Source organism: Pipistrellus kuhlii, unplaced genomic scaffold (assembly GCF_014108245.1).
Source record: "Pipistrellus kuhlii isolate mPipKuh1 unplaced genomic scaffold, mPipKuh1.p scaffold_m20_p_2, whole genome shotgun sequence".
Classification (NCBI taxonomy): Eukaryota; Metazoa; Chordata; class Mammalia; order Chiroptera; family Vespertilionidae; genus Pipistrellus; species Pipistrellus kuhlii.
The window spans coordinates 161,065,106-161,086,502 of record NW_023425515.1 but is presented as its reverse complement, the minus strand read 5'-3'; the positions used below and the strand labels follow the sequence as shown (position 1 = coordinate 161,086,502).

Genomic DNA, 21,397 nt, shown 5'->3' with positions numbered 1-21,397 from the left:
GCATTTGCGAGTTAACAGGATGTCCGTCATTGCTGTTATGTCACCGATGACTGCGCACAGGATGTGAACACACCTCATCTGGATCCTGCCATGTGGCCACCCTCAAGCAATACTGGCAATTTATGCAGAGCAGCTAAGATGTTGTCCTCTGAACATCAAGATGAAGCTCTTCCCAAGGTCATGCAAGGCTCTTCCTGGTGCCAATTCATTTCTGAACTTCCCCAATAATCCTCGAATTCTAGCTCTCCCCATCGTTTATAATTCCCCAAATATGCCAAACACGTACACTTCCGGGGCCTTTACAGGTGCTGTTCCCACTGTCTGGAATGATCTTGCTTTCCTCATTCTCCCTGTCCAACTACTGGCCCAGCTCAAACATCACCTTCTTTGCAAAGTTCTTTGCTGATCTCGTCTCTCCTTAACTTGACTTTCTTCTAAGATTGCTCTGCTTTCCTCCCCCATCCTCCCGAAAGCACCCTATTTGTTTGCGTCTCTGTCTCCCTCACTGGGTTGCAAGCTCCCTGAGGACAAAATCTGGGGCTGATTCCTCCGTGTTCTCCATTCCCTCACTGAGCTGGGCTATGGTTGGCTTTTTAATTTTAATGACTCACCTTGTACAGCAACTCTAACACTTGATTGTGCTTCTGTGATCATGCGTCCATTTCCCCACTCCTGTAAGGGAATGCCCGTTTCTGAATTGTCTCAGTGTCTACCTCTTTTTTTCTAGTTCTTCCATCACTCTAGACTCTCTTAAGACTGGGGATCTCTGCATGCTCCTGGACTCTATCCCGCCCCCCCCTACTCTCCAAGGCAACCCTGCCTTTCAGTCTGGGATTAACTTCCAACCATTAAAGCTGGGGCAGAGAAGACAGAGCCTGGGTGTGAGTGGGAGTCAGGCACAACGGGGGGAGGAGGGGTAGGAGTTGGAGCTGGAAGTCAGACCAGGCCAGGTCCATTCGAAAGCACTCGTGTGGTCAGAGGCTCCGGCAATGGCTAACCACAAGGGCAGCCCTCAGGCCCAGAGCAAAGCTTCCCCTCTGAGCCCACAGAATAGGAAAGCCCCTCATCGGCCCTCCCCAAGAGGCGCCCTGAGGCGGGGCCCTGGGCTCCTGGATCTGCTCAGGAGGCAGACTTTGTTGGTTTAGTTCCGCTACAAGGCTCTGCTCCTGCCTGAGCTGTTCCAGCCTACGGATTCCTGGTACCCATCTGATTGAACAACTTAATTAAAGTGCAATAAAAGGAAAGTGGGCCAGATGTGCCCAGGGAGAGGAGGCAGGCATCTGAGTCCACCGCCTGCCTCCTGAGCCCTGTGCCCTTCCCATCCTGCCTAGAGGCTATCGGGCAGGTGGTGGCCAGGGTACTCTGAACACCAGAGTTGAGTATGGAAGAGGCTTAAAGGTTATCCACTCTGTGAGTTTGTTCATACGGATGACAGGGAATGTGAGGCCCCGGACCACAGAACCCCCCGAGGCTGCTCAGGCAGACATGCGCAGAAGTGTGATGAATCTCTAGAACTTCTGGACCATCCAGGGCTTTTCTCAGGAACCAGGTGGGAGAAAAAAAAAAAAACTGTTCGAAAACACTAGACCCTTGTCCTTGCGGGGAGCACTCTCTCCTGGGTTCCAAACTAGCTTGTTCTTTGTTAGTAACAGCTTTACGGAAATATAATTCACATACACTTCTAAAGTATCCAATGTAATAGTTTTAATATATTCGCAGAGTTGTGCAACCATTATGGCAATCAAGTTTGGAGTATTTCATTACTCCCCAAAGAGATATGTACCCTTTAGCTACGGTCTCCCAATCTCCCCCTTTCTCCTACCTCTAAGGAATCACTCGTCTACTCTCTGCCTCCATCTATTTGCCAATTCTGGACATTTCATATTATGTCCTTTTGTGACTGGCTTCTTATATGTAGCATAATGTTTTTGACATTGATCCATATTGTATTAGTACGCCATTCCTTTGCATGGTCAAATAATATTCTATCGCATGAAAAAGGCCACATTGTGTATATCCATCAGTTGCTGGACACTGGGTTGTTTTCTCTCGTTAGCTATTTTGAATAATGCTGTTATCAATATCTGTGCACAGTTTTTGCGTGCTGTTTTCAATTCTCTTGTCCCCAGAAGAGAAACCGGTTGGTTCTTGCATCTCATGAACAATTTCAGTAACAATACCAGTGGAAACCCTAAAGCATTATTGCACACGTTGCCTTGGAGAATACTGACAGGAAGCTGGAAGGAGAGAGAAGCAGAGAGGTTAATTATTTTGGCTCTTGTCACACAGCCATAGGATAGGGCCCAAAAGGAGATATAGTTGAAACTCATGACATTTAGCCAAAAAAAACAAAACTGGTATAATTTTAGGGGGAAAGCCCCGAAACATTTTAAAAATCACACTCATATCCACACGTACCGTCACTTTAATGATATGGATCAGTTTTTAACTTGGTCCAGTCCTTTTCTGTCTGTTTGCTTGTGTGTCCTAATTCCCCATGGAGACCATCACACTCCTTCTCAGTGGAACTCAGTTCTCCCACTTCACACCTCATCTCCCCACGCAGAGTGCTGGTCCTGAAGGGAGTTTGGGGGCCTGGTGGGTGGAGGCTCTAATGGGCTCTTTGGTCACAGCTGCAGTCCTCAGAGCTCTGTGTGTGGGAAACATGGAGCCACACGGTTCTCCATGCTGTCTGGGCACTTGGGCCTGCTCTGTGTCTGTCACCAGATGTGTGCGTGGCTGAGAGACTGAAGTTCTCTGGACACCTAGCAGGCTGAACTACATAAAATTGTCAACATTTATTAATTTCTGATCTACAGAAATGCAAACTCATGGGGTTCAAACTGCCGGTCTCTGCTGTCCCCCTGGGTTCCTGCCAGAGGCCCAGGTCTTGTGCCCTGGAAGTTTTTCTGTTCTTCTATCCCAGCTGGTCTTCCTCTCCTAACTTCCTAGAGCGCCATTCTCTGGTTACTCAATCTGTGCCCAAAGGCATGAGTGGGGTCAGGAGACCCCTCCACTCCCTGCCAATCTCCCCAGAGGTGGCCCTGCTTGCAGACCTCTGCAGGCACCTGTGCTCTCCCACCTCCAGGAAAAATTTGTGCACCTCCTTCACTCAGCTACTACCTGTGACTTATCCTTCAAGACCACTCCCGGAAGACTTCCCTGAGCCTCTGGACTGTGTTAGGAGCCCCTTCTCTCTGTTTCCATTTACTTGTGCTTCTGTCTCTCCTGGCACTTATCATCTGTGTGTCTGTCCCTGTCTGTCTCTCTCTCAAACCTGTGGGGTTATGACAATTCTACCTAATTTATACTTCAGTGTCAGTTGTCAGGATAGGAAGAGTCAGCCAACTATCATTGAACTGGACAGTGGTGACTGTGACTCAGTTTCCACATTTGAAGCTTGGGCAGAAAGGAGCTGGTTTTAAGGGCACTTTCTTTTCTTTTCTTTTTTAAAATTTATCTTTATTGATTTCAGGGAGGAACGGAGAGAGAAAGAGATAGAAACATCAATGATGAGAGAGAATCATCGATTGGCTGCCTCCTACACATCCCCCAATGGGGATAGAACCTACAACCCAGGCATGTGCCCTTAACCAGATTGAACCTGGGGACCCTTCAAGTCACAGGCTGATGCTCTAGCCACTGAGCCAAACCAGCTAGAGCATAAGGGCACTTTCAATTCTTACCTCCCAGGCCCCTCTCAGGGATCCGATTTGGGTCCAAAGATACTGATGGGACAGGGTTGTTTAATTGGAAATTCCCGAGGAATTTTGAGAAAGACTATTTTGCTATTTTAATTCAGTTGGTGTTTGCAGAGCACCCACTCAGCTCTTGCCAGAGTTAGTCAGAAAAGTAGTGGGATACAAAGTTGTACATACCAGCTCCCCTGATTCCTCTGAATGCTGCCTTACCAACCAGCCAGCCTGCCCATCCTGACCCTCCCGCTGTTCACTCCCTCCAGGATCTGCTCATCAGATGCCTTGGAAGAGGCCGGTCCTCAAACCATCCCTGTGCCCAGTCTGCGTGCATTTCAGAGCCTACCGCTGATGGTGGAGCGGGGCCTCGGCCCGGGCGCCCCCTGGCGGCCGCGTGCGGAAGCTGCCGCCCGGCAGGGAGCAGGCGAGGGAAAGGGGGAGGGATAGGGGAGGAGGAGGAGGCGCGGGCAGGGGAGGAGAGGAAAAAGTTGCGCTGGGAAGTTTGGAAAGTTGGGAAGTGGCTGCTGCGGGCTTCGCCTCCCTCCGCGCGTGTGTGAGGGAGCGGGCGAGGGAGCGAGAGAGAAGAGAGAGCGAGCGCCTGCCATGCCCATCAGACCCCGCCTCGCTGCGCCCGGGCGCGGAGCACGCCCGGACTCCCTGCGGCCCGGCCCGGCCCGGCGCGGCCCCCCGCCCCCCGCGTCCCGCGCCGGGCCCTCCCCTCCCCCCGCCCCGGCGGCCCCAGCCCCCCGCCCGGCCCGGCTCCGCGCCGCTCTCCCGCCCTCCTCTCTCCCTCCCTCCCGGCCGCGGAGCAGCATGGCGGAGCCCGGGCAGCGGCCGCGCGGCCGCCCGCCGCCCCTCTGAGCCCGGCTCGGGGGCAGCTGGGCGCGCGGACCAGACCCCCGCCCCCGCCGCGCCCGCTGCCGCACTTGTCCCCCTGCGCGCCCCCGGAGCGCGGCGCACCCCTGGGACCTGGCGCACCCCAGGTTCCCCAGCATAATCCCGGAGCCCGCACGCCGGGACCCCAGTGCCGCCCCGGGAGTCCCGCACGCCCCGGACCGCGACGCAGCTCGGGACCCTCGCGCGCCCTGGACCCCCGCGCGCCCTCAGAAGCTCGGGCCAGGCGGACTTGGGCTGCGTGCCCTGGTGAGGGGCCCCGCCTCCGCCCCAGCGGGTACCCCTCTTCCAACTGACGGCGCCCCGCCCCTGAGAGACCCCCAGGTTCGACAGGGACATCCATCCTACACCCAGAGGGCTCCCAGCATCCCGCAGCGAGCCCCGGACCCCGGAGGAACCTTGGTGCCCAGCTGGGGGCTCCCCGCCCCGCAGAGGGGGCGCCGCCCAGGAGGGTCCCCCGCGCCCCGCGGGCCCCGGCAGGATGCACGCCGCCCTGGCGGGGCCGCTGCTCGCCGCCCTCCTCGCCGCCGCCCGCGCCCGCCCGCAACCCCTGGACGGAGGAGGACAGTGTCGGCCGCCCGGATCGGTGAGCGAGCGCCTGCCCGGCCACTGCAGCCCCGTGGTGGGGACGATGGTTTGGGGTCCTGCCTTCCGCACCCACCTCCTCCCATCCGCTGCACCTCCGCCCGCCAGGTGCTGCCCCGGGCGCCCTTCCCGGCTTCTGCCGCCCCGCCGCTCCACCTCCTCCGGGAGCCTGGATGGGCGCTCCCTCGCCGCTCCTCCAGCTCGCACTGACGCTCTCTTGGGCTCTTCTAAACTTTTAGTCCTATTCAGATGCTTCCTCTGCACCCCTTTGACTCATTACTTTCTTCTTGCCTCTAACCTGTCCTTACCCTCCAGTTTTCTCTCTGCCTACAGACTCTGCTTCTACCATTCCCTGCCGTCTATCCTCTGATTTCCATGCAACTCTTCTCTCTCATTCACACGCCGCCCCATCCCAGCCTCCCTGGATCCCCTGCGCTCCACTCTGACCTAAGACAAACTTTCCCCCTAATGCAGCTTTCCACTTTTTTCTCCCTTTCCCAACCCAGACCCCAGCACCCACGCTTCCAAATGCCCCATTTCAGAGGACAGGAGAAGCAGTGCCAGGAAAGAGATGCTGTCCTGATATTTCCTTGGGGTTGAGTCATTATTGATTCTCCTCATTTTCCTTCCAAACCAAGGACTCTCGTGATTTCCCTCAGTGTAGCCCCTCAATGTGTAAATTAACACATTGAAAATGACCCTGGATTGGAGGCCAGGCGAGCAGGAGATGATTTTGTAGGGTCCTTCCTCGATGCCTTGTTAGAGAGGTGGTTGACTGTGGACAGGGTGCACCTCCATCAGAGTCCTGACTCCTGCTGAAACCTGGAGCTCCGTGACCTGCAGCTCGCTCAGAGCCAGCCTGCATCTCCGGCGTTCTGGGATTCACGACTGTTGGTTGTTAGTCAAGTAAGGGGCCATTTCCTCCTCCCACCCTGAAACATACTCTCCCCTGTGCTCAGATCAGGTAGAGAAACGTTGAATGGACCTGAAGTTTGCAGGTGCCACGTGGACAGACAGTCCAGGGGTTTTTCTGGTTGGAAAGTGACTTGACCTGTGAGCAATGACAGTTTGCTTTCTCATGTCCCTTAACCCCTTAACCCTAAACTGGATCTGGAGAAATGACCCTTGTTTCCATGCCCCTCGGTGTTCACCCCGGCACACACGCACACACGCTCCTCAGAACTTAGGCCATAGATGGCAGAGAATAGGGTTGAAGACCAGGCGCACCTATTTTAAGGGAGCAGCCCGCAGACACCCAGACCATGTACGTTTCTTGGTGCCGATTCTATGGCGTCCTCCTCCCCCAGGCCGGGGCCTGAGACTTCACTCAGCCTGCAGCTTTTAAAGCGCTTTCTCATCTGTGGTTTCAGCTGGTGGAGCAGAGTAGCTGACACCCAGACCTGCCCTCCAAAAAGAAAACTGTATCCACCCTGATGAATGGGAAGTCACTGTTTAAATAGGTGTGCTATTTTTAATAGGTGTTCTGCTTTCAAAGTGCTCTTGGCAAGTATCTTCTACTGGTTGGAATTCAGTTATATGACTTCCTCCCGCCTTACCAGAGCAGTGCTCTGACTCCCCCTCTCCCCCACCCTCCCCGTGAAACACGCCACTGGTGAAAGGTTTGGCTTGGCCTGAGCCTGAATGTTCTCAGGTGGTGTGGCAGACCTTGGCACACACAGTGAAAGCTAATCATAACGAGAGCCTCCTTCATTGCCCCTTCCTCTGTGCCTGGCACTGCTCTGAGGGCTCATTTAGAGATATTGTGTGTTTTTATTCTCCCATGGACCCCTGAGGTAGCTTATTTCACCCGCCCCCATTTACAGATGGGGAAACTGAGTCTGTGGAAGCGAAGCAGTGTGCTCAAGGTCACACAGCTAAGACAAAGCAAAGGGTTTGTCTCTGGGTATTTCAGCTTCCAAAGCCGTTGCTCTTCCCCGCGGCCCCATGTGGGTGTCTGCCTGCCCTCCCCACCTCCTCCTGCCCCCTCTGAGTTAGCCTTGGTTTACTCTGCTGCCATCAGCCTCAGGGCCTTCCTTCTCCTCCCCTCCTGCAGCAAAGGGACCTCAACTCCTTTCTGTGGACTATTCGACGTGACCCCCCGGCCTACCTGTTTGGCACCATCCACGTCCCCTACACCCGTGTCTGGGACTTCATCCCCGACAACTCCAAGGCGGCCTTCCAGGCCAGCGCCCGTGTCTACTTCGAACTGGACCTGACGGACCCCTACACCATCACGGCGCTGGCCAGCTGCCAGCTGCTGCCCCACGGGGAGAACCTCCAGGACGTGCTGCCCCGCGAGCTCTACTGGCGCCTGAAGCGCCACCTGGACTACGTGAAGCTGATGATGCCCTCCTGGATGACGCCCGCGCAGAGGGGCAAGGGGCTCTACGCGGACTACCTGTTCAACGCCATCGCGGGCAACTGGGAGCGCAAGAGGCCCGTGTGGGTGATGCTGATGGTGAACTCGCTCACGGAGACGGACGTGCGTTCCCGGGGCGTGCCGGTGCTAGACCTCTACCTGGCCCAGCAGGCTGAGAAGATGAGGAAGAGCACCGGGGCCGTGGAGCGGGTGGAGGAGCAGTGCCATCCCCTCAATGGGCTCAACTTCTCCCAGGTAAGCAGCACGCGGCCCCTGGGCCCTGAGCTGGGAGCCCCCGTGCCCCTTTGTCTGCTTCTCTGATGGTCTTCCTTCTCTGGCAGCCAGTGCCTGCCATTCCTTCCCCCAAAGGGAGAGGGTCTTTTGGTCTGTGGAACGGCTTCCAGCTGCTTTTGGGGGTGGTCTGAGGGGAAAACGGGTATGTGCTGGATTTTGGGGTTAAGAGTCTGGGTGTTGGCTTCCCTCTCAGCGTTGTTACCTGTCGGGGATATACACTCCCCACCGGCTGTGCTTGCCTGAGCAGAAAGAATTTCCCTGGGAGCATCAGAGTGATGAAAAACAAAAAAGAGGGGGCTGAACGTTTGCCTTCGAGGCCCGGATCTCAGGATCAAGAGGCTGTCCCGAGGCTGCTGTGTGGGCACATCCAGGCAGCAGCGAGTAAACAGAGGACTTGAGAGGGAGGCCCGGTGCCTGGGCCTGGGGGCGGGGCAGGTGTGGTGAGTGGGCCCCGTGTCTATGGCTTGCTGTTGATGTGAATTCAGCACTGTCGTTTTCCGGGCCTTTGCGAAGCTCCTGGGGCGACCCTCGGACCGCCTCCCTAGGCTGGGAGAAAGCCAGCCAGGATAGCTCTGGGGTTAATAATTTCAGAGAAATGTGTCCACTTCAAAGTTGACAGTTCTGATTCCTGAACCTAGGGGCGGAGGCAGGGAGAAGGGACCAGCCGGCCGAGGAGGTTGAAAGTCTCGGGCTGCCAGAGACCTGACCCAGCAAAAAGCCATGAATAGCCCTGTTTGCATGGGCAGAGGTCACTCGCCGCTCACTGGCCCCAAACTCAACTCGGAGGCCCTGGGAACAATGAGTTCACATCTGCGCCTCGAGAACAGGCTGTCTATCTGGGAAGGGGGCTCTTACGTCAGGGCTGGTGGCTCTTGCACAGAGGCCCCAGAATGGGGCTTGGGCCGATGCCCCCGTGAGGAATGAGACGTTGTGAGGCATGGCCCCGGGAGACACGCTCCTCTGTGACAGAGACGGCCCCCGTACGTTGGCCAGGCCAGCAGCCACCACGGGGACCAGAGCTGCTGGCTGCTCTTGGGGATGTTGCAAGCTCTTCACCAGGGAAACAGCGGCAGAAACTGATCCCCCTTCAGAGATCTCTGGCCTTTGTTTTTCCAGGGGAAATGCAATATTGTCCCCGGGGAGGTAAGAAGCCAGATTGATTTGCCGGCCAAATGAAAGGCGGGTTTGTCGGTCCTCCCGCTGGCTCTCCCATAATGGTGGAGTCCTTACCCAGAGGGCCCCGGTGGCAGGGATATTGGGGCAGTTAGTCACGCCCTGCGGGGTTCTGACTACGCCTGACTCCTTCTCCACGGGGGAAAATCCTGTGCATTCTCCGGCCCCGCGCGGATTCCTCTGAACATACCGGCTCTCTCCCTCTGAAGTGACGTTCCCCTGCCAGCCTCGTGAGCTGATATTATCTGTGCCCAGCTCCCCAGCGCTTGCCGCCCCTCTCATTTGTGGAGGAGGCAGGCTTTTGGGAAGGAGGCCCCTCTGTTCAGAGGCCTCCTGTCTGGCTCGCCTTCGATATCTTTTTTAGGCTGGGGAGGTGGGGGACCCACTATCATCTCAACACCCTCTTTGTACCCACCACAGAGGCATCCACGGGCAGGCGCTGAAGGGAGCGCACCAGCCCCCTGGTTAAACAGCCCCTGGCTTTAATCTGTCTTCTCTTAAAACAACAACACTATCTTTCTTCGGGGTCTGGAAACACTGCCGTTCCACCGAGGGACGGCTTTTGGTAGGTTGCAAACATTTGCTGGGAAGTGTGCGAGGTTATGTTTTAGGAAAAGTTCCCGAGAGCCATTCATCGGCCGGCGAGGAGCCCGCTGACAGTCTCCAAAGCCCATGTTTGAAGATCAAACGCACTCCACTCTCTGGTTTCACAAAGGCGCCCACCCCATCTCCAGCCTGGGCCCGCTCTGAGCTGCAGTGCTTGGGTCCAGCTCGCTGAGGAGGCTGCAGGAAGCGAGTCCCAAACTCCTCTCGGGTCCCTAATCTCCACACCCTTCACCACCTGCCAGAGCGTCCGGCCCCCGCCAATTTGTCCTGTTATCATTTTGGAGTGAGGTGATGACATCTCTCCTCTGTCCCTGTGAGCTGCTGTGGGCTAAACTGGGAAGGGAGGGATTTCAGAGCCTGGGTGGATGGGGTTGTTAGGGGTCCCCCCCACCCCAACATCAGAAACGCAACAGCCTTCTCAGTAAAATTGTATGCGCGTGTGCACAGTTTGATAGGAACATCTGTGATGCATTATTGTACCAAAATATCTGTTAAGTGCATCAGATTTTTATTTTTTCTTTCCTTTCAGCATTACTGTTATTGCAAAGTATTTTTTGGTGGTGGTGGTGGGGGCAATGAGAGAGGAAGGTGGGAAATAGAAACCTTTTTATTAAGACCTGGGATTTTAGTTTTAATTTGAGTATTTTTCAAATTTTTATATTTTCTTCTGGGCCGAAACACCACATTCTCCTTCCCACCCCCATCCCCACCCCTGGCTCAGTGGAGAAAGAAAGCTTATGTTTTGGAACTCCGTGGGCTGGGCAACCACTGAAAACGTCTCTTCCACCTTTGCACAGCTTGGAAGATCGGGCTCCTTGGCCCTAGTCTGTGATTTTAATATAAACAGAGTGTGTGAGCCCGAACATCACCCTGAGTGTGCTGTGTGACCTTGGGCAAGTCAGTGTCCCTCTCTGGGCCTTGCTTTTCCCTTCTGTGAAATGAGACACCGGGATGAGGTCATCATCCAGGTCCCTTCCAGCCCTGACATTCCGAGGGACGGCCATAATCAATTCCACGTGCCTGGCACTCTGCAGGAAGCCCCGTATGCTTCTCCGTTTTGTTGGATCCTCATAGCCCTGTGGTTTCTTAAGGTGCGTAGTCAGAAAGGTCAGTTGACTTGCCCATGATCACATGGCTAGTAAGGAACAGAACCCGTCTGCCTGGCTCTCCATGAAGGATGCACGCTTCCTGCCACCCATATGACTAGGTACTTTGTGTCCTCTTGTGATCCTTCCTTCAGTCCTTTCTTCCGCTTCTTTCTCCCTTTTAGGACGTGAGGGCTTAAACGTTTACTGCTTAGAAAGTGTCCACCTATGGAAAAACGATTTCTTTTGGCCTTGGGGCCAAAGGAGGGATGGTGAAGGCAGGTCCTGTAACTGTTTCCCTCATGGGTGACAAACAGCTCGGCCGTGAAGGCTGAAAGGAGTTTTGCCTCCAGATTTCAGTCCCTCCTCTGGGTGACAAACAGCTTGGCTGTGAAGGCTGAAAGGAGTTTTGCCTCCAGATTTCAGTCCCTCCTCGGGCTTGAATGCCAATGATTTGTGCATAACTGGTTTTCTTGTCTGTCCGATGGGGCACTTAGTGACCAGTCTTTCACAATAGAGCTGGTTTGGGGAGGACGTGAGACGACTCTACATGCATGAGGTTATTGAAAGGTTGAAACGACTACCTAGATAGAGGGCAAGTTCTGGGACTGAGAAAGAAAGAGGAGGGAAGCCGAAACCGGTTTGGTTCGGCTTCCTGCGTCTGTCTGCGGACTGAAAGGTCCCAGGTTCGATTCCGGTCAGGGGCATGTATGTTGGTTGCGGGCACATCCCCAGTAGGGGGTGTGCAAGAGGCAGCTGGTCGATGTTTCTCTCTCATCGACATTTCTAGCTCTCTATCTCTCTCCCTTCCTCTCTGTAAAATATCAATAAAATATATTAAAAAAAAAGAAGAAAGAAAGAAAGAAAGAAAGAAAGAGGAGCGAAGCCTCATCTCTGCCCTGTCAGCCTTTTCTCCTAGCAGCCGTGCCCACTGCCCATCCTGTGTTGCACAGAGTGAAGCTGGAGTCATAAGGAGTGGTGCTGGCCCCTATCCTCAGGGGCCTGTGGGTACCTGAACCTTGAGTCCAGATCTTGTGACAGTCTTGGGACCTGCAGATTTCAATCAGCTCCGTCAGCTGCCTCCAGGGACTGGTACCGGCTGCCACTCACTTGCTGGGCTGATTAGGAGATCTCCCTCTCCCTCTAGGGGGCCTCAGTCCCCGCCCCACCCCACCAGTTGGTAAGGAGCTGCCTGAGAGGCCCTCTAAGCTATGTGATTCTCTGAGGCAGAATGAGAAAATGAGGACCCTGTCATTCTGTACTTTGTTTTAACAAACATGCGATGTCACCCATCCAGGCTGTGCAAAGCCTAAACACTTGGTCATGGCTGCTAAGGTTATCCAAGATGTATGTAAAATTCCACAGTCCCTGCACAAGGGAGTTTGAAACCATACAGTCGCCATTTATTGAGCTCTGTCTCTGTACAGGGTACTACCTTAGACCTTGTAAGTACATCATCTCTCAACCTCACAGAGATGTGACAAGACGTATCATCATCTCTCTTCCTCAGATAATAAATTGAGGCTTAAAAAGGGTAAGTCATTTGACTGTGATTACACAACCAGGCCAGGTGGACTCAGGGTCCAAACTTGGGTCTGATGCCAGAGTCCATGCTTCTTAGGCATGTGAGAGCGGATGTGATTTTTGTTTTTAATAGTTAGAAGGCATTATCTGGGGGGGGGGGGGGTGTTTGAGTGGTGAGAGATGGTCATATCTTGCTAAAAATATATTTATAAAAATAGAGAGAGAATTAAAAAGTGTTCACACTGATTTTCTACTGGCTTACAAATTAGATCTACGGGTGGTTCTAAAATTAGAGTTCTTGAAGACATCCTCAGCTTTCCAAGGGACCACTGTGAGGATGGCACCTCAAAGCAGGCACAGTTAAATAAGGGAGAGTCTCCTTGGTTTCTGGTCAGAGCTGCTATATCTGCACCCTGCGGGCCAACACATATTCTTAGGTGCTCTATAAGTATTCAGAGAACGAATGAATGGTCAGAAATCATGATATCACTATCACTGCTTCCCTTCCTTCCACCATGCAGCACTATTGAATGAATGAATGAATGAACAAACGAACTACATACATGAGGAGCCTCCTCCTTGAACTTTAATAGCTCCATGCCCTTCCTACAAAATATGAAAACCATCAAATGGGCTGTTCATATACAAAATAGGCTCCAGCCTTGACTCCATTCCCACCTTCCCTGTGAGTCTGGGCTAGTCCCTTTCCCTTTCTGGGCCAAGGTTGTCTTCTCTGTCCCACGAGAGTGTGTGTGTGTGGGGGGGGATTCCCAGGGCTGGCCCAGTTCTCATTTCTGCGGTGCTCCTCTTTGGCCCCCTTTGGAGACCCTGAGCCACCCTGAGATGTTGAGCCCATGTTCTCTGCAACTGGGAGGGACTGGCAGTCTCTGGCTGGCTGCTGCCGATACCTGCTTGCCTGGAAGCCTGCTGGCTCTGGTGGGTGACCCTGCTGTCTCCCGCTGCAGTTTGCAGAGTGAAGAGAGCCCAGCCTGTTGCAGCACAGTCTGCTAGACACCTGCCCAGCCCTGGAACCTTTTCCTCCATTAGACTCTTCTCCCTCACTTTCTCACTCATTCACCCAGAATACCTTATTATTAGACCGGAGACCTGGGGACAGCCTACTTTTTCCTGCAGAGAGTTCACTGACAAGCTGGGAAGAATGGGAATCATTAGTCCTTGTAGACATCTGTGGAAACCGAGGATGGAGCGCCTGTGCATCAGCCTCTCCCGTGTCCTGGTTCTCCACACCCTGTCCTTCCTCTCCCTTCCTGTCCCCAACTTTCAGAACCTGTCTCGTTTCCTATTCTCCAAAAATGGCCATTCCCAAGCCCTCTGTCTGCTTTGAGCCTCCATGGCAGTTGCCACAGCACTGACCAGTGGTCCCTCTAGACCACAGCCATAGTTCCTCCTGGTGGATCCCCATCAAATCCATGTGTTCTTCCGAGTAAGGGATCAGAAACCTCCCTAAGGCAGCAGGGTACTCCTCAGACCATGCAGAGTCCTCTTCTCCCCAGAAGTTATCCGCAGAGTGAGAGTCCCTCAGTGCAGGCTGACCCAGTGTGCACCATGTGACTCCAGTGTGCACCATGTGACTCCAGTGTGCACCGTGTGACTCTAGCTCCTGGGCTGGGAAGCTGGCTTCCTCCGGCCCATCTCTACCCTGTGCGCTGTAGCCTGCCACCCCCATTGTGTCTCCCACACAGAGCCCTGTGGTTAGGAGCTTCTCAACAAATGCCTGGCACGTGGCGTGGAAGTAAGTCCCTCACAGGAAGGGGGACCTGTTAGCATCAACCCCTAAGGATGCGTATTAGACTCCTTCTGTGCCCAGAGAGCTGTTTGCAGAGCGCCCCTGCTGGCTTGGCAGGCTGTGTTCGCTCTTGCGCTCTCTCTGAGCTGGCTAACTCAGACTCTAACCTTTCACATATTGACACAATAGAGGAGTGGGGGTGGGAACAAGCGCAGATGGCTTAGGTGCCTCTGTGGAAGGAGAGCGAAAACGAGAGGTGACCAAGATGTCACGAAATATTCCGGCCTCACAATTGGACATTTGCAGGATGAAACCTTTCAGAATTACAGAATCTCAGGATCCTAAGTTAGGACTCAGAGGCCCAGGGAAACTAAGAATGGTGAAATCTTAGAATGTTCAGCTTAGCGGCACTTTGGGATTCGAAGAATCTTCACATTATGAAACCCTAGCCTCCCCGCTTTGAAGAATTTTCAGCTCATAGACAGACTTCTAAAATGTTAGAGTTGGAAGGGACTAGTCCTCAAGAATTCCAAGAAGCCCAGTCCGAAAACCCATTGATCTCCTTCCCGGAGCACGCTTGCCAGCCAATGGCAGGCCCCGAGACGGAAAGCCTGAGCTGCGGAGCACTTTGTGATGGAGATAAAAATGGGAGCGTGCTTTTGTTAATAGTTCCCATTTGGGCATCTCCAAAAGCCAGGAAGAGGTCGCCTGGTAATGCAGCTCTCGGAGGGAGGAAACAGAAGAATGCGACGTGCACCACGGCCTGCCAGCCGAGCTGCCGGCATCCTTCCTCCCTTGAGTTTGCTTCTAAATATTATCCACTTCATTCCCTTTTATCTCCCATCGCTGGCTCTCTGTCCGCCCACTTAATCCACAGGCAGCCGGTGGCCCAGTGTTCAGTTCTGCTTGGCGGCTGCCAAGCTGTCTCGCTGAGCGAGCAAGCAGCTCCTCCAGAATCCGCAGGCTTTTACATCTGTGCCCTGTAGCGGCTGGAACACAGCACTGTTGCCCCAAGCTTGGAAGCACTGCTGCTTGTGTCGGGGCCCCTCCCTCTGTAGGAATTTCCTCCTTTTCTCTTCTGCTTTTGAATCCCATCAGATTTTCAGGGCTCAGCTCAAAGCTGTACCTCCTCCAGGAAGTCCTCCCAAATGCTGCTAAATCCAATCTGCTTGGGAAGGCTGGGTTCAAAGCGTTGCTTGATGCCCCCACCACACCTATTTTTCCCCCTCCTGGGGATTTTTTTTTTTATGACGTTTTATGACATTCTGTCAGCACTTATGTCTTTTAGTTTATAGGACAGTGATTACGGGGGCAGTCTTTTCTTCCCTAATAGACCCAGATTCGAAACCCAGTTTAAAATATGCTCACAATTGAGTACAAAATTAGGCGGAAGGGGTTCTAGGTCTGATGTTGGGGCATTGTGGTGCGTTCTGTGGTTGGGGTGTTGGCAGCTTTGGTGGTTAAACGTGGGCTGCACCTTGGCCTCTGTACGCACAGGAAAGCCCTTCAACTTCCCGCCGGAGCCCTGTAGCGAGCTCTGCCCTGACGCTGGCTCATTGGGTCAAGTCTCTGTAGCATCCTGTTGGAGTGTGCTCTCTCTCTCTCTCTCTCTCCAGCCTGGAATACTGGTTGTTTGCTCTTCCTCATCACTTACTTGCAAACAAAGGCCTCTTTTTTATCCTCTTTACTCCTCAGAACACCCATGAGCCTTGGCGGGCTCACCCCACCCTCCCGCTTGTTTTCATTTTTAAATGTTTAACTTGACCTGTTTCTTGCTATTTTGGTTTGGGCTGTAGTGATGTGACCTGTCCTGGTTCTCCCTCCCTCCCTCCCTACCTCTCACATACAAACCTTGGTCGTGACTCCATTTGTTTGCTTCTGCTCTTTCCTCTACCTTCCTAGTTTTTATTGCTTGGCTAATTCTTACTCCTCTGAAGCAGCAAAGGTTCCTGAGAGCAATTCACTTTAAAAGACTGGCCTCTTGCCTAGCCGGTTTGGCCCAGTGGATACAGCATCCGTCCATGGACTGAAGGATCCCAGGTTTGATTCCTCGATTGCAGGCTCAATTCCGGGCCCTGGTTGGGGTGGAGTCAGGGGGAGCTGTGGGAAGCAACCAATCCATGTGTCTCTCTCACATCCATGTTTCTCTCTCTGTGTCTCTCCCCTCCCTTCCACTCTTTAAAAAAAAATCAATGACAAATATATCCTCAAGTGAGGATTAATAAAAGTGTGGACTCTTCAAGCAAATGCCATTACTAGAGCTTTATTCACAGTCACAAGATTGCACTTCCCCATGGGCTGATGTTACCTGATCATACTACCAGTGTTTCCCCGAAAATAAGACATCCTCTGAAAATAAGACCTAGCACATGGAAAGATAAGACATCCCCTGAAAATAAGACCTAGCGCAACTTTGGGGGAAAAAAATTAATATAAGACACTGTCTTATTTTCGGGGAAACAGGGTAGTAACTCAGTAGTTTGAGTTTAGATGTAATGATGTGATTGCCTTTTAGCATGATGGGGGTTTTCCTTAATTTTTTTTAATCAAGGTATAACTGACACAACATATTAGTTTCAGATGTACAGTGCAATGATTTTATATTTGTATTTATTGCAAAGTTGCATTGTGTTTTGAAAGGATCAGTGGGTATCTTAGTTTGCTTGATGGCCATAACAAAATATCATAGACTGACTTAGACAATAGAAATTTACTTTCTTACAATTCTGGAGGCTAGAAGTGTGCAATAGGGTACCAGCTCGGTTGGGTTCTGGTGAGAGCTCTGTGGCTTGCAGACAGCTGTCTTTTCACTGTGTGCTCACATGGCCAGTTGGGAAGGGTGGAGAGAGAGGTGTAGAGGTATGAGTTGAAACAGAGAGAAAGCAAACTCACGGTTTCTGTTCTTATAAGGGCACTAATCCTGTTACCAGGGCTCCACCTTCATGATCTCCTTAGACAGAATTACCTCCCTGTCTCCATCTCCAAACAGCTTCATATGGGAGGTTAGGGCTTCAACATATAAATGGGCGGGGCTCACACATTCAGTCCACAGCAGTAGATGAGATGTACCACACTGAATGCCTGAGTACCCTTGAAAAGAACCTGACCATTACCAGACAAGGTCCATACAGGCCAGAGCCCTGAAACCATCTCTGGATGACAGCCTGGGCCTTAGGATTGTGCACTCTCTGCAGTGGCACCTGATGCTGGAGTCTGATCCCCCTCCCTCCCTGGCTAGGCAAGAGGGCTTCCCTGGGGGACCCTGCAGGCTTTCAGATCAGTATGGACCACCATTCTCCTCCCCTGAAGACAGTGCCAATATTCCCTGCTGACACCCTGTCACCTCTTTGCTTTGAGGTCTCCCTTTTCTTCCAACTGGGTCAGGAAGGGCCAGGGGAAACATTACAATTTACTTCTCATTTGCTCTTTCCTTCTGAGCCTGTGTTCTCTACATAAAACTCCTACCCCATGTCCCTCATTCAGAGGGATATACTGGTTTGATTCTACCTTTGAACCAAGAACTAGTCAAAATAAGTTTACACAGCACGGCCTGACTCAGCTGGGTGGGGGGTGTTTTCACAGCCCAGCACCCCTTCAGTGCCTGGAATCATGGCACTTACTGGGAGTGTAAGTAACCTTGGGCCGTTTACCTGACCTTTCCCTGCTTCAGTTTCCTCACTAGCCAATCTCATCTGATTGCTGTGAGGACTGGTTAGTATACAGTAGTGCAATGCCAAACACCCAGGAGACTCAGGAAACGCAGTTCATAGTTACCAGTGTGTTTTTAAATTAGCATAATTTTACTACAAGAGAAGGAATATTGTTTCGTTCCTACTGTGTGTCAGAAGTTGGGCTACATGCTGGAGAAAGAACAGGGGACAATATGATGCTGTTCCTTTTCTGTGTGGGGTGGGAATGGCAGAGGTGCCTTGCCTTGTGGCAGGATGAGGGCGGCCTGCGGGTAAAACTGTGTTGTGGGAGCACACAGAAGACAGCACACTCCCTAGGCCTAGGGAGGTTTGGGAGGGCTTCCTGGAGGAAGCGCAGGTGAAGCTGAGAACTGAAGGAGTAAAACTTAGCAGGCAAATGCTGAGGGGTTCTAGGCCCAGGAGACTAAATCAGAGCCAGGAGTGGCGTGGTGCAGACTCTCCGAAGTTCAGCATGGGATGTGGCAAGCTGAAGCTGAATGAAACCGCCTGCCTGCTGTCTGTACACACCTCCGCCTCTGCCCAGTGGGCACTGTTCTGGGCAGAGCGCAGAGATGTGCCGGGCCCGTCTCCCATGCTTCTGCCTCCCTGGATTGAGCTGGATTTCACCAGCACCAGTGATCCTTCCTGAAAGAGCAAGACACCTTCCCGCCCACCCTTTGGCCAGGCTGGCGACCCCACTGGGACCTCGCAGGCGGGCCTGCAAGCTGGCACCTGGGGAAATGCCAAGCTCCCTTCTCCACCGCCAGCCCTGCCTCAGGAAGGTACAGTGCAAAGATAAAAGGGAAGGCCGCCCCCCACGCCTCCCACCACCTTGTCTGTTTAAAGGGCTTACCTGTTTCCTTCCTATTAAGGTTATTTAAAGTTTTCCAGCCAGTTTTGTCTCCTGGGGACTTAATGCCCCTTCCAGGCAGTTGGCAAATTAAGCCTCGGGTCCCATTTGAAAGCCCTTTACAGAAAGGAAGATTCCGGTGGAAAAAGCCGCTTGGAAATCTCTCTGGCTCATCCTTTAGCCTTTGTTCACGAGGCTTCCCTTTCTTGAGCTGCTCAGCCCTGAGTTTGCGAAGAGACAAAAGCTTAATAGGCGATGATAATTCCACCCATCTGCATCTTGATTTGCAATTTTCAGTCTTTCACGTGCACTATTATCCTTCCTCCCAACCCCACCTGGTGACACCTGGAAAGGAATATACCGGTACCCCCCCCCCCCCCCCCCCCCCCGCCACACTACACCCCGCAGTGTTCAGACTCCCAGTGGTCCTGGTGGATTCTGCCTGCCGAGTGGCTACAGCATCTATTGGATGGGGGTACAGCTTTGAGCACCAGATGTCTGTGGGGGCTGAGGTGTATCTTGAAGAGCAGATGGGCCATGGGAGAGGGGTGTACATGAAGACCTTTTGGGTCCTCCGTGGTGATACTTGGTCACTGTGCTTGCCCTTGACTGGGATGACTAGTGGCCACAGGACTAGACAATCCCCATGCCTGCTGGTAGCCTTGCAGGTGGTTTTACATTATTCTGCTCCATCATTACAGTTTGGTGGAGAGGACGGTGAGAAAGGCCAGAGGGGTTCTCGGTGGAGTTGAAGAGGATTGGGGTCCCTGGACGAGGGAGTGGGAAAAGCCTCGCCTGGAGGAAAGGAGACTGTTAGCCAACGCACCAGGCCCAGGTCGGGGACATGAGAGGGTGTGCCTGGCCTTCCCTCTACTAGGCCTATACCTTCCTTTCCCAAGGGAGCCATTGTGAGGGCCGGTTATGTGCTAAGGGTTTGTCATAGGAAATTCCTGAAACACTGCTGAAAGGTAAGTATTGTTTCCTCCATTTTGAGGAAATTGAGGCTGAGTACTTTGTGTGAAAGGATGGAGCCAGGATTTCTACTTGGATCTTTTGATGCCTGATAAGAGAGATGGAACTGGGGTTGGAATTCCAAGCTTTCCCAGGTTGGCTGGACAACTGGAGGGGTCTGTTTCTACATCTGAAAAAGCGGGGCTCACAATAGTCCTTCCCCCTGGTATGCTGTGAAGAGTGATTGAGGTAATGCAAGTGCACTATTTAGCTGGTGCCTGGCAGCCGGGGGAAGGTGATGAATGGTGATCGTGATGGTTGAAGTTAAGGTGATTTTAATTACTGTTATGGCCCATTTTCACACTGTCTGTGCTTTGAGGAGAAGCCCATCCCGTAGAGATCCTTCAGAGTCTCACATGCTGAGCCTCCCCCTGAGCAGGGATGGTGATTGGCTGTCCTGATCGGAACCAGGTAATCTGATACTTGGGAGTGTGGTTGGTTTTTCCCCACCATCTGCAGAGTGTCATGTGGGATCCTCCTCATCCGGCTTCCCTGTGGCCTTCCACTGCTATCTGAAGTGGGGACACATCAAAAAGAGGGATCAAGACGTTTAGGCTGGGGACCTGGTTTGAGGTCCAGCTCTTCAGGGATTATAGACCCATGATCTGGGGCGATTTCCTCTCTGAGGGTCCTTTCCCTCTACTGCGCAGGTGGCTGGATGCCAATGGCAGGGGCTCAGAGTTAGGGGAGCATCAAGGCCCAAGCCTGGGAAGGACTTTATTAGCTCTCCAATGCTCTGTGCTCCCAGTACTGGGTGTGCAGATGTTTTTCCTTTTCTGTTTCTCCCAGAGAGAAACACCCTGTGAAGGCTTAGGGAATTGAATTTGTTATGATGCAACTGTTCATCTCTGTTTGTTAACAAGTGAAATTGGGAATTACACTGTGCCAGGCTGGTGAGGAAGGGAGGGTTTGAAGAGACCTCAGTGGAAGGTGCTTCATAGCAGAGTGCTGAGAATAGGGGTGAGTCGCCATGGCCGGGTAGTTTAGTTCTTAGAGCATCATCCCAATATGCCAAGGTTTGAGAACAAAGCTTGGGAAGGACTTTATTAGCTCTTGGGGTACATACAAAAATCAATCAATCAAGAAATGCATACATAAGTGGAACAATAAATCAATGTTTCCCTTTCTCTCTCTCTCTCTCTCTCTCTCTCTCTCTCTCTGCCTTCCTCTCTCTCTCAAATCTATTAAAAAGAAAAAGTCCTTTATATGCACTGCCCCACTTAATCTTCAACACAATCTCTCAGGTACATACTATCATTCAGGCCCATTTTACAGATGAGGAAACTGAGGCACAGATAGGTTAATTCACTCACCTGAAGTCACACAGTCAATGAGTGGAGGATCCTTATTCAATCCCAAGAAGTCTGGCTGCAGTGCTTGTGATCTCAACCTCTGTATCTGATGAAAAGGGACTGAATCTGATAGTTAGGGAAGACTGGAAGTAGGAAAGGTTGGGAGGGCAGAGAGTTGATAGCTTTTTGTTGTTCCCTCCTGCAGAAGGCTGCCACTATGGGAAGGAGAGAATGAGGTGCTGATTGTGAGGAGAGAGGCTGTGTGAGGATTGAGAGCAGAAGCTGATGTTGGCAGGTGAAGGGATGGCACAGCAGCCTGAGGGCCCAGCAGAAGTGGAGGCTATCAGTTTGTCACAGCACCAGCCTGGATAGCTGGGGTGCTTCCCCGCAGAGCTCTCTATGGGGGTGCAGGCATGGGGAAAGGTGACAAAGACCCACTTCCAGCCCCTCAGTCTCAAGGAGTCTGTTCAGTTAGCCACAGTAGCTGGACAGCATATCAGTTCTCATCTGTCTGTCATTGCTAAGCCCTGAGCCTGAGACCCAACCCCCATGGTGGCTGGGGCTTTGCAGGGACTCAGCCGGTCCTCTGGAGG

At 52.7% G+C, this 21,397-nt stretch overlaps 1 protein-coding gene and 1 long non-coding RNA gene across 2 annotated transcripts in view; one reads left to right on the top strand and one right to left on the bottom strand.

Annotated features, from left to right (window-relative positions):
- Positions 1–2,101: 2,101 nt before the first annotated feature.
- On the bottom strand, positions 2,102–5,698 carry LOC123652715. Its single transcript, XR_006742185.1, has 2 exons — positions 5,270–5,698; positions 2,102–2,237 (listed from the first exon to the last, which is right to left on the bottom strand). It is a non-coding gene; the product is annotated as an uncharacterized LOC123652715 (long non-coding RNA).
- TRABD2B (TraB domain containing 2B) overlaps positions 4,466–21,397 on the top strand; it is a 199,213-nt gene continuing 182,281 nt past the window's right edge. Inside the window, exons 1-2 of the mRNA XM_036446383.2 lie at positions 4,466–5,175; positions 7,228–7,788. Of these exons, the coding sequence (XP_036302276.1) occupies positions 5,071–5,175; positions 7,228–7,788 (666 nt within the window). The 5' untranslated portion in view covers positions 4,466–5,070. The remainder of the gene's footprint in view (positions 5,176–7,227; positions 7,789–21,397) is intronic.